The 12,379-nt window shown below is 54.3% G+C and overlaps 1 protein-coding gene across 6 annotated transcripts in view; it reads left to right on the plus strand.

Moving 5' to 3' along the window:
- LOC105699470 (fat-like cadherin-related tumor suppressor homolog) overlaps positions 1–12,379 on the plus strand; it is a 100,850-nt gene that overhangs the window by 57,456 nt on the left and 31,015 nt on the right. For all 6 annotated transcript variants that reach the window (XM_012424483.1, XM_023434139.1, XM_023434142.1 and 3 more), the window contains exons 3-5: positions 6,310–6,416; positions 7,006–7,210; positions 11,529–11,590. In XM_012424483.1, the coding sequence (XP_012279906.1) occupies positions 6,310–6,416; positions 7,006–7,210; positions 11,529–11,590 (374 nt within the window). The remainder of the gene's footprint in view (positions 1–6,309; positions 6,417–7,005; positions 7,211–11,528; positions 11,591–12,379) is intronic.

The following is a 12,379-nucleotide window of genomic DNA, read 5'->3' on the forward strand; positions in this document are numbered from 1 at the left end:
CCAGTCCTCGCGTTTCTGCCGCGCTTCCGGCGCGGGGACGTCGCGCGTATATCTCGCCGTTACACGGGCGGCGTTACGCGTTCGTTACACATTCGTTACGTATTCGTTATACATTCGTTACCCGGGGCCGTCCGACGTGTCGGTGCCTCTCGAGTTCTCGAGTTCTCGAGCCCGAAGCCAATCCGCGTTCGCGTTGATAAGGGCGATACTTCGCATCGCGTGTTTCGCCGCATCGGGGTTGGCCACCTCATGGCACGCCATGGGGAAAGGGTTGAAGGGGGTAGACTTAACGACCCTCGGCACGTCCATTGACGGAACGGATCGTTTATTAATTATGGATGGGGCCCGGCCACGATCGGCTGATTTAAAGGCGGCTTCGATCGCCCCGAGGCCGGCGAACTCTCCCATAAATTACTGAACCCCCTGGAAACGAGGGCGTATATATTTTTTTTTCACCCCCTTCTCCCTCTTCCCGATCTTAGAAACCTTCCTCCCTGACCAGGGAGATTTTTTTATATCTATATTTCGCCGTTCTCCCGCGAGAAAGAGGTGAAAGATGCGAAACGGGGCTCAAGGGTGGTTGGGGGGATACCTTGAAGGGGGTTCCTGATAAGAGGGGGGTTGAAACGAACTCGAAACGAGGGAAATTAAATGGCGGTTCTGCAGACTTCCCGACTCGTTACTGCACCTCTCTGCACTTTCCTGAGTCTTCCCTCGGGATAGTTACGATATCCCGTCGCGGTGCTCTTATCGGTCAGATTTTTTTTCGAGCCTCGCGACTCGAACTCAGATCGTCATAATTCCAAGGGAATTGTCACAATTTATTGGAGTTCATTCGAGTAAAATAATTACTCTTCAAATTAACAAAATATTTCTGTGGGTCAATGAATTTCTATTTTTTTTTTTTCCTTCAGTGCAGGTTAAATTCGAGGAGCGACAGGTGCGACAGGTGCCCTACAGCCTCCGAACCCGATCCGAAATCCCGCGATTTCGCGTCAGATCCGGGAGATGGAATTTTTCTGGATGCATTCCCGGAATTCCCGATCTCCGGTGTCGCGACATAAGGACGATAAGACGAGAGAAAGGGAACCCGGGATTCCTGGGCGATCCCCGTCGAATTCCTTGGACCCACTTTTTTCTAAGGACCTCTCCTCTTCCAAGGCCTCCCTGGGAGTTCCGCGGGAACCCCTCGGACCCTGGGAGAATCTTCGGGAGATTCCTCCGACTTTCTGGAGCGGGACGCAAGTACTACGAGCCGCCACGGTCTTTCCCGGAAGAGGGATTCCCGAGGGAATCGGGGTCCCGTAATTCCTGCGGGATCCGCTTCCGGGACGACCGAAACCGGGCTAACCTGAACCTGGCTGCGATCGTTCGTCTTGATCCCGGGACTGCCCTGACCTGGCCCAACTCGTTCCCGCTGTCCCGAGGGAACGCCAAAGGCGTCTTCCCGCAGGAACTGGAGACGGGCTAATACTCGCGCCGCGATTAAACGGGCTTCCGTTGGCTTCCCCTTTGAGCTGGGCACACTGAGCGACTCTGCTGCAAGTACTCGGGGCACTGCAATGTGCTGCAAGTACTGCACAATGCACTGCAGTTGCAGTTAGCGGCCTCGGCGAGTCGCGATTAATTTGCGCGGTTTGCGAGATGCTTTTTTATCCCAATGAAAAGCTTCTCATGGATTCGCGATATTTGGGACAGGCAATAAAATGAGAATTTCCGAAAGTTCGAGGAATTTGCAATTTTTCCTTTTTTTATTGTCCGTCGTCTACAGCGGTCCGACGTGACTCGCGTTCATTTCCGCGGTTCACGGAATCCTTTCCCCCGGGATGCCTCTTATCAATGAGCAAATATTGATAACAAATTACAATTTAATTGTGGGGGATTTAACGAAAATTCAGGGAAATTCGGAGGTTGACATCGCGTTTAATATCGCGATTCACGGGATCCGTTACTCCATGTTGCCTCTTATCATTTCACAATATCGGTAATCAACTGTAATTAAATATATAGATTTTGCGGAAATTCGGCCTCGGTTCCGTCGATCCGACGCGTGCGGTTCGCATTTCATTCGTCGAATTTCTTTCTACGGGAGTCTCAATTATCAATCCGCGATATCGGTAATATAACGTAAACAAATGTCTGGAATTGTCTAAAATTCAACGAAATTGCAAATGTGAGAGCAGAGATTTTTTTTTTCCGCACTCGTCGCCGTCTCCGTCGATCCGACGACTGACGATTAACGAGCCTCGTCGACGGCCCCGACGTCGATATAAAAGTCAACGTTACCCCCCGCGACGAGTCGACGCACCGTCACGCTCGTCATTGAAAATCAATGCCTCGTCCGTCAGGACGGAGAGCGTCGACGGTTCCTGGTTCCCAGTGCCCGCGGGAACGAGCGACGTCCCGCAGTTCCGCCCCTGGCGTGTAACGCGACGCAAGAAGGACGACGGATTTCGTCCTGCGTCGACGGAGTCGAGATGGTTCCCTCTCTCTCCCTCTCCCATATTCCCGTATAGCGGCGTCTCTCTCTTCACCCTCTCCCAGAGAGAACCCTCGAGGGAGGGTTCCCGGAGGTGCGGAGGGAAGGCATTAAAATTTATGACCCACTCCTCGCAAAAAGCTACTCGCGAGGAGTCCCGGAACTGTTTTCGGATCGACCTCGAAGAGGGACCCGGTCTCCCGAGGGAACGCTCTAATTGACGGTAGCAGGGATCGGGACTCCAGGACTGGTCCGATCGCCGAGTCCTTCGAAATTATAAGGACAGGGCGAGGAAGCCTTCCAAAGGGTCCTTGAAAGGATCCCGAAGGACGGTAGAATGGAAACCTGGAGAGCCATCTTTCGGGACCTGGAATCCAGATCGATTTTTACGTAACCCCTCCCTTTTTCCCCCTAAATCGAGCTCATTCATCGGCACCCTTCCCTCGGGAGGGAGTTCAGTTTCGTTCGGGTACCTAGATCCCGAGGGATGGTCTGGATAGCGGGAACCCCCCTGGATGACTCCGGGGACCAAGACGAACGGGCTCCGGGACTCGCGCCGATCTCTGTCTGGGTTCCCGGGACCGGGAAGGAACCTGGCCATCCATCCTCCAGGAGAGTTATGGGAATTGGGTTCGCCCCCTTCCGCCCCCCAACCCCCGAGCGGGAGATACCGCGGTAGGCTCCGCCATTCGTTACCCCCCGCGAGGCTGCCGATAAATATATCCCCGTTAATGGATAAAGCGGTCGACTCTCCCGAGGGAGAGCCTAAGAACTCCTGTTTTCTCCAGTCGAAGGGGGATAGCTCGAATCCAGGAAAAGGGAACGACGTCACGGTAGAATCGGTGGCATCTACAGGTCGCGGATTCCGCGGTTCCCCCGGGACCTCGAAACGCTCCCGGAATCCCGTTGGCCCTCGATTGGCGATTCAGCGCCGGGAAAAAAGAATCCGCCGGAATTCCGCATCCCCTTTCTCGGGGCGCAGATGCATCCGTACTCTCGTGCCACCGCGATCGATTATCGGCGCGGATCGACCGCGCCGAAAATTCGGTCGATTTTCAAAATTCCCTCGACTTTCTACCGAGTCCCTCCGCCCTTCGCCCCGCGCGATAGCATCTCAATTACGCGCGGCAGTTTCGCAAGAAGGGCGCCCGTAAATCGCCCCGCCCCGCCCCCGGGCCGCGCGCGGAAAACTTCCGGCATTGTAACCGCAACTTGTCGGGCCGGCGTTTCCGCGGCGGGCCGCGCGATAACCCGGCGCGGATTTATCGGCGAGTACCGGCGGCCGCGATCGATGCCCCGCGAGCGCGAGCCGCATGCGGAACCGCGCGCGTCCCGCCCGTCCGGTCGGGGCGCGGGATACGCGTTAATACGCGCCCGTAAAGGGCGGCCGGGGGTGCGGCGAATCATTTATTTCCGCATAATTCCCGGGGCGCGGCCCGCCATGGGGGGGGGGGGGACACCAGTGAATTATTCACTAACTTTGCGGCGTGACCGTGTTGCGGACGCGGCTTAATTCCGACATTAAACCCCGTAATTTGGGCCGCGTGATGCGCCGCGTTAATAGTCCCCCCCCCCATCCCCCCAACCCCCATTCAACAGGGGGTGACGATTGCTCGCGCCGATCGCGAATTCGGCGATCGACTCGCCCGGTATAATTTTCCGCCGTGGAAATCTCGACTCCGAAATTCATCCTCTCCTCCCGAAGGGGAGGGAGGGGATTCAGAGGGAGTCATTTAGGATGCCGTTCTAATCGTCTCTGAATTTATTCCGGGGTTGGGGGAAGGGATGGGGTGCCCCATTAACGGCTTTACTACCCCCGTGTCCCTTCTCAAGAAGGGGGCTTAAACAACTAAGAAACTACTCCAGGGGTACTTCTTCGATTTTGTTGGTCGTGATCGGGATTGACCCACCCCGCCCCCGCCCCTCCTCTTGGGGGGTGACTTTCCTACGCGAGGATGCGGAAAGGCAAGGGGGTCGAAGCTAAAGGAGAGTTTCCACCCCCTACTGGGGGGGGGTGGCGAGCTCGTGCCAGGCACCGTTTGCCAAGGAGTATCGACTCGGGGGTGCGACTCCCCCGGGGGATTTCACCCCCGCCCCCATACGGCAGGGGGTACGTCGTTAAACCCGAATTTGCGTGTCTCAGGGGGCGAAAAACTGGCTAGGCGAAATGCACCTGATACCTCGGTGCGTATGTAAATTCTGGGCATGCACCCCTTCTACTTCCTTCCTCCGCCCCCCCCGTGCCCTCCCTCCCTCCCTACCTTTACGGGAGTGCCGGAAAAGTTCACTCGACGCGGCCGTTTCGGGCTGAATTTGCATAGGGTAAAATACGAGAGTCCGTCTCTCTCCCTCTCTTTTGCCGCCTCCAGAAGCAGACGCTCTCTGCTCCCTCCCTCCCTCCCGCCCGCCCCCCCCCAGACTTACCCCACCCATGGATCCGGCGTCGTCTTTTGTCGGCACCTCCACCCTTTTGACGTCTCGTTTACTCCGAGGAAACGGGAGTGGAAAATTGCACCTCCTTCCGATCGACCCCCTCCGGGGAAGGGGGGGCATGGAGTCTCTTTATTGTGTATAAAGGATTATAAAAAATGCATGAAAATGGGGATCACCTTCTTTGCATCCCCTTCCCCGGGACGGGGAGAGTCAACGAGCCTCGTTACCGTAAATTGGCGAGCTCCGAAGAGGAACCACCCCTTCCCGGTGGAAGTTAGCTTGGGGGTGGAAAAACAGAGGGGGGGTGGCTTTTCCGCGAAGAAGAGTCCGAAGACGCGATTCGTCGGCGGGGTGAAGTCGAAGAGGTGGTTATTCTGTCTACGTTCTCTGGTGGACGAGTCTTCATCCCCCGCGCATCTCTTCGGGGGTGCTTTAACCCCTTCATCCCTCTTCGGGCGAAACTTCAGCTCCCTTCGTCTTCTTTCACCCCCCCTCAAAGGGACACGCGACTCCGGAATAATCGGGCTGGATCTCATGATTGATGAACACCCTCGCAAAGGGGATGGCCCTTTACTCGTTTTCCCCGATTTCCCTTCTTTGCCGATATTTTTTTACTCCTTCTCCCCCTTTTCATTCCCCTCGGGGAAGAGCTGCAGTCGATATCGCACGCCGTAAAGAAACCCCGTCGTTTAAACGCCCCTTTCCCTGGGGAGGAGATCGGGAGATGTCAAACGAGCCGAAGAAACCCCGACGGGCTTTTAACCGGAAGCGATGCCACCCCTCCCCCCCCACGTCGGCGGGGATGTTTTGCACCCCCTCTTCCGAGGGGGCCGGAAGAAGCATCCCGACATCGGGCTCCCTGTTTTGCTCCCCGGGTTGGCAGCTCGCTTGGCGATTCGCCAACAACCCCCGGGCCATTTCGCCCCGATCTGAGAGATCCTCCTGAGGGGCATCCACCCCCTTCGCGTATTTAAAATTTCCGGAGAAACGTCTGTAAGAAAATAATCCACAAACTCGGCTGTCTCAACGGACAAATATGAGTGACTGTCTCGAAGCATTTTCTTTTTTTTTAACAGTGATATCGAGAAAAAAATTTTCAACATCGATCTACCTCGCCCCTCTATGGAATTTAAAATTTCCATAATTATCGGGACTATAAATAATTAATTTCGTCGTTGTGCCAATTTCAACTCTCGCATTGAAACCTATATTCACTTTGGGGTACATTCATTGTTCTACCGAGACTGAATTAATATTTCGTAAATCTTCAGGTAGAGAGAAAAAGAAATTCGTTAGGAGTTAAGGACGCCTATGATGCCGTAATTTTTTTTGTCAGGGTACTCTTGATAATCGCCAAAGTACCGTTGGTAATCGTCCCCTTTTACCCTTTGTTGCAGGAAATATAAGGACCAACGCCGTCCTCGACGTCGAGACTAAAAGAGGCTATTGGCTGAGCGTTTACGCCCAGGACCACGGGGTCGTTCCTCTGAGCTCCAAGTTACAGGTAAATCACCCTCGCAACCCTTGTAGCTATTACCCTGGAACTGCCAGCCCCGTTATGACCTGCTAACTGCATTGTATACGGAGACAATCTTCCTCGGAGTGCCTTATAATGCGCATCGCAGAGGAGGCCTTTTACCAAGCCGGTCGAAAGTGCTCCCCAAATCCAAAATCATCCCTCGTCAGCGATCACCTCTAACGAACTTACGAACAATACATTTATCTATTTTTTTTTTTTATCACCACACCCCTGCAAACCTCCCAGTGTTCATGATTCCAGTGACTACCTTCAGTATTTACTGACTTTCATGAAATTATCCATGTATTAAATTTTCAATTAATTCGATATTCCATGACCTGAAAAATAACTCAACGTTTTATGTTTTCTTTGAAATAATCCAATGTTTCGCCATCTGTTAAATCCCTCACTGTTTCATGATTTCTCGTTAAACGATTAATTTTCATGATTTGTCGTTAAATCACTCGATTTTTTTTTTTTTTCATAAAAATTAAATCGAGCAATCCCCACGTCGAGATTCACCCCCCCGTTTAAGAGACGAGGGTCGAAGGCTCAACAACCCCTGTGTCCCCAGGTGTACGTGGAGGTGGAGGACGAGAACGACAACACCCCCCTGACGGAGGAGCCAGTGTACTACCCCTCGGTGCCGGAAAATTCGGCCGCGGGGGTGAGCGTGCTCCAGATAACAGCCTTCGACAGGGACGTCTCCGAGCAGCGACTCACCTTCTCCATCAGCAGTGGAAATCCCGCAGGATACTTCCTCATAAATTCTACTACCGGTAATTCATCCCTCCGTTTCAATAGAAAGCCATAAAAAGGGAAGAAGAAATTAAGGGAAAAAAATCGCGGCGACTTCCTGGGCTCTTTAAATAGGGCGTGGGGAATAAATGGTCTCCAGGAAAATGCAAGGAAATTTCCCCCGAGGGGTCGTCTAATTAACAGGGTACCGAAGAAAATGTCGACAGGTGCATCGATGGAAATTGGAGCGAATACCCCCTCCCCCCAGTAAGCTCCTTTTCCGACGCCCCGTTGAATGCATTCGACGTCTTCCGGCTGGTCCGTACAAAAGTTTCCTCATCTCGCCTGGAGTGGGCGGAAGGGGGAGGGTTTCTCAAAAGAAGGAAAGAATTGAGAAAGAACGGGAAAAATTAAAGAGGCGCTGCTTCCGGGGGTGGGAGCTTATCAGAAAATTTCAGGGGAAAATCGGAGCGGAAGTTGTTCGCAATTACGCCAATTAATCGTATCGGTTGCGGATGTCATGGGGGTTATCGAGAAAGGCTCCGTCATTCAGCGTGATTCGCGGTTTATCAATGACGGGGGGAGGGGGGAGTATTTCCCCCCCGATATGGGGGCGGTGAACTCGAGGGAGATCCCTTAGGAAATTTATGTTGTTCGGGAATGATTGGAATTTTTTGGCGCTACGAGAGGTTGGGTAATCACGGGAATGATGGAATCTTATCACCGCGCGTTAACGCCACTAATTGTCACTCAGCGACGTCACATGGGGTTGCTGCCGCCAAGAGTCGTCACAAAGGGTTGTCACCCACTTTTGGACTCTCTGAAAACCCGGAATCCGATATTCCCCTCGTAAGAGAGGACCGCGTCGGCGTTTACCTTGCCGAGGGCCGTTCCGCAGCCTTTTATGAAACCATATTGCGGTACCCGCTCGACGCCCTGACGTTACGGGGGTGGCTAACGATATTTACCAGGGGTGCCATTACGCCCGGCGACTGCTCCAGGAGGAAACGAGCCGCGAAAACGGAGAGAAGAAGGATAAAGCGAAAGAAAGCAAAAAATTCCAGGGGAAATGGACTACTCGAAATTCGCCCGATTCCACCGGGGGTGGAATTTTCAATAAGCGACACGACCCCTCGGCGCAGGGGAAATTATTTCCCCCCACGAGGAAAACAAAACGCGCGGCATATTTCCCCGCGACCCTCGCAATTACGGGGAGCTTTGGAAAAATGTTACGGGGGTGGAAACCCAGAGGGAGGGTCAAAAATGGAGTCAAAGAGTCTCGGAATGCCTGTGGCGAGAGATGAAAAGCGGAGGGTGGAAAGCCTCTCTTTATATTTATTTAACATTTCCATACAATTATTTTATACGTATTTCCAGGCGCCTCCCTAAATGGAGGTGGAGGGGGCGCGGATCTCAATTTTCTGTGGCACTTTTTCACTGATTCCCACCCTTATCAGGGGATCTTGATAACTTTGAACGTGGTATTTTTAAGTAACGAAATGGAAAACTAGGAAGAGTCGGGAAGAGCTTCGGGGAAATATCTTTAATAGAGCCACCCCTTGTTGACACCGCCCTGGGGGGTGGAGGCGCACCTTGAGTGATAACGCACTTCGAGCAATTCCCCAAATGACGGGGGAGGAAACCCCACACCGCGGAAGTATGAAAAATGGAGTGCGGGGGGTAAAGTAAAAACTCAAGGGGAGGAAAATAAAAATTCTGGGGGACCTCCCCCTGATATTTCAACGGGGGGTGGCAAGGGGTCCACGGAAGCTCGAAGTAAAATTCGTTTACCGACGCCGAGGCGCATCCAAAGGCGGGCGATAGCCCCGATAAGAGATTTCGACGGGGGATAAAAGCGTCCTCCCCCACCTCCACCCCCTCTAGGGTGAGAAAATCCGCGCCCGGATTTTATTTCTCCCTTTTTTCATCCCCTTCTTTAAATTAACGGAGACGCGCCGTTGTGGCTCGTTAACCTGGGCCCCAACACCCCCAACCCCCTACAACGTTGACGCCTTATCAAATTCGTGATAAGAACGTCGGTGCGTCCCTTTCAATGAATATTCCGCGAATAAAGGGAGAAAAAGGAATAATTCACAAAGCAAATAAAGCGACGCTATGATCGACAATAAAAAGGATGAAGTTAAATCAGTGGGGGGGGTGGGTTAATTCGTTCCTCTGGGGGGAGGCGAATAGGGCGCCTCCGCCTGCGGCCGCAATATCGGAAGATTGCCCGGGCATAATAAAGAAGTAAATAAAAAAAAAAAGGTGCCTCGAGGGGCGATAAAAACCGTTGGGGGGGATTACGGGGGGAGGCCCTTTCGCGCACTTTGCTTCGCGTCGTAAGGTAAAACTGGGGCGATATAATTATACGATTAATAAAGGGAGGCTCTCGCGAGGGGCGATAAGCTGCAAATTAGACCGGCTTTCCCTGATAGGAGCGCTTTCCCCCCGGGAAACCCCCCCCGATCACAATCAATTTCTCCGATTTTCTCCGTTTTTTTACCCCTCTCTTTTTTTTCCTACTCTCCTCGCGCCATTTCCACGGATTATTTCGATTGGCAGCGGTTGTCCCGTTGAATTTTGCTCGATTCGTTTACAGAGCGTCACGGGGGGGCGGAGGGGGAGACCTGGAGGGGGGTCCTTGCGAAGGGCCCTCCACGGAAAATTGGCGCGGCTACAAAGCTCGCTCGATCGCCGATAATGTGTGTCGGGGTGTTTGTGCTCGGATGGCTCTCTCGTCGACGATTTTCCGAATTTCCATTCGTTCCCGTGGACAGCGTGAAAATTTTCCCACGAACGAGTCTTGGAGTCTCGCGCGATAATTATTTCCCCGACAGGTGAAACCTCCCCTCGACTCACCTGTTCCCGCCAGGAAAATCTCCCTCCCCGCTTTTCCGAATGTTTCCCTCAATCCGCGCCAGTCACGGGCGATAAAAGACCCCGAAACGTCGATGGGGGGTTCCGGTTCACCCCGGACAATTTTTTTTTCCCTCCCTCCAAAGGTCGTCCGCTCCGTCGGCGAGAGGATCGCCGGGGGGGGGGGGGGGCGGCGGCACAAAGCACGGTTACCGAGAGAGTAATATCGTGATTGGTTTTACTCTGTGGCAGCTTGATTTCCAATAGCGAAGTTTGCTGGGAGGCGCGGCCGTGAGTCGGACCGACCCCGGATTCGCGGGGGGTGCAAGGGGGGTTAGGGAGGAGGAAAGTAATTATTTAAATGCACAGTTGCGCGATGGAAGCCCGCCAATCCTTTTTCCCTCCCCCTCTTTCCTTTTCTTTTTTTTTTCCTTCGTTTTCCCTCTATTTCCCTCCTCCCCCCATGCCCCATGCCCCAGGAGGGAACGCACGCTCCCGACAAAACCCCGTTCCAGGTGTAGGTAGGGGGGTGCAGTCCCCCGCCATCGAATGGACAATCGCGTTACCAACCGGTCGCAGTCCCGATTGCGAACCAAACAAGTAATCAGCGAAGGTGTCGAGAGGGGGTGGAGCGGGGGGGCAAAGGGGGATGGGGGTGGTTCCGATTCACCGTGACGCGTTTTAATTCTCCACGCGTCCCGCGAGTGCACCCATGCATCCCCGGGATGAATTCTTAACGCGCGGCCAGAGGGTACACCACCCCGGGGGGGACGGGGTGGGGCAATGGGGGGCTTTGTCATCCACGGATAACGAACGGATTGAACGGGGAATAATTTTCCGCGGCACTGGGGTGCGGCTTTTCCTTTCCCGGCGGAGGTGTCGACGAGTCAATCGGGTTTACTGGAAAGGGGTGTCGAATATCGCGACATCCACGGGGGCAGGGGCGATCGGAGGTGGGAGGGAGGGTCGATCGCCTCCTCTCCCTCTTCCTGTCTTCCTCGGCGACGATTTTATCGCCATCGAGTGGCTCTCGAGCCGACTCTTCGAGGGCGCGTCTGCTGGGATGTTCCTTTAATAAAAGGGGCAGAGTGCCTCCCCCCGGGTGGGGGGAGGGAGTCGAGAGGCACGAGGGAAGGGCGAGACGGTCACGAACCTAGGCTCCTCTCGATGGGACCGCTTTTGCTGGTCTCGCGAAAATTTCAGGGGGTGGACCACCCCCCGGTGTAATAATGATGCACTCTTGGGGGGGGGTCTGCCGATCAGATCGTACCTCGCGGAGGCATCGAACCCCTTTAGAATCTATTCTAGAATCTACGGGAGCATCCATGGCATCGTGGGGGATGGGGTCTCGGAGGGCGTCGCTGGTGCACCCTGGCGGGTGTAGGAGGGCGGGGGTGAAAAGGGGGTTACATGCCCCACGGCGCGTGATACTTGATATTGAAATTTTTTTACGGCTTAACTTTTATGGGCCTCCCCCGGCTTATCCGCTCATTCTGCTTGCAGGGCTGATCACCACCAGCGGGAGGAAGCTGGACCGCGAGAACCAGGCGGAGCACGTCCTCGAGGTGAGTCCTGGATATCGTCATGGAGCCGGTCCCCAGGAGGGGGAAAATCCCCCCAGAGGGTGGTTTTCACGGATCGGACCCCGGATCACGCGGACGTTTTAACAGCGGACAAAGTGCCTCGGAGAAGTGACGGATTGCACGAGGCGCAATTAATCGCCGGTTGATTCATGGCCGGGGGCACTACCCCCCGGAGGAGTATCGATAAAATTATCCGAGTGTCGAGTAAACTCCGTGGGGTCGATCCCCCCACTCTGGGGACCGTCTGCGCGGTAGTGAAAAATTTCCCCTCGGTTCGAAATTCCCTTTCTCCTATTCTTATCGGCCTGGTAGAAATTATTAATATAACTAGACACGAAAGCTTGAGGGGGTTAAGTCACCCCATGGGATGTAGGGGGTTACGGGAATTTTTCCCGATTTTATTTCTTTCCCCTTCTTTTTTACATCCTACCTCTCGACAATGGCAGGCAACCGGCGGGAGAGATTTAAACTAGCAAACGACTCCTTTCGCCGAGGCGGAGATGAGCGAAGGGCTTTACGGCCGTCGTCTTTACGTACCTGCGTTACGCCCCAGGAGCATTCGTCGTTACGCCGCGGAATATTGCGGCGGGCCGCGCGGCGACAACGTTGGCCCGCGGTCGCGCAGCGGGCGAAACCCCGTGGGACCCCTCGCGTGCCGCGCCCTCGGCACTTTGAGCCCGGTAGAGGTCGCGGGAAGGTCGCGGAAGCGCGACCCCGGGCACTGTGCTAACGGGGCTCCCGGAGGGATACCGCGCGATTTGTCTCGCGGAG

This window comes from Orussus abietinus, unplaced genomic scaffold (assembly GCF_000612105.2).
Source record: "Orussus abietinus isolate OABI.00-Male unplaced genomic scaffold, Oabi_2.0 scaffold8, whole genome shotgun sequence".
Taxonomy (NCBI): domain Eukaryota; kingdom Metazoa; phylum Arthropoda; class Insecta; order Hymenoptera; family Orussidae; genus Orussus; species Orussus abietinus.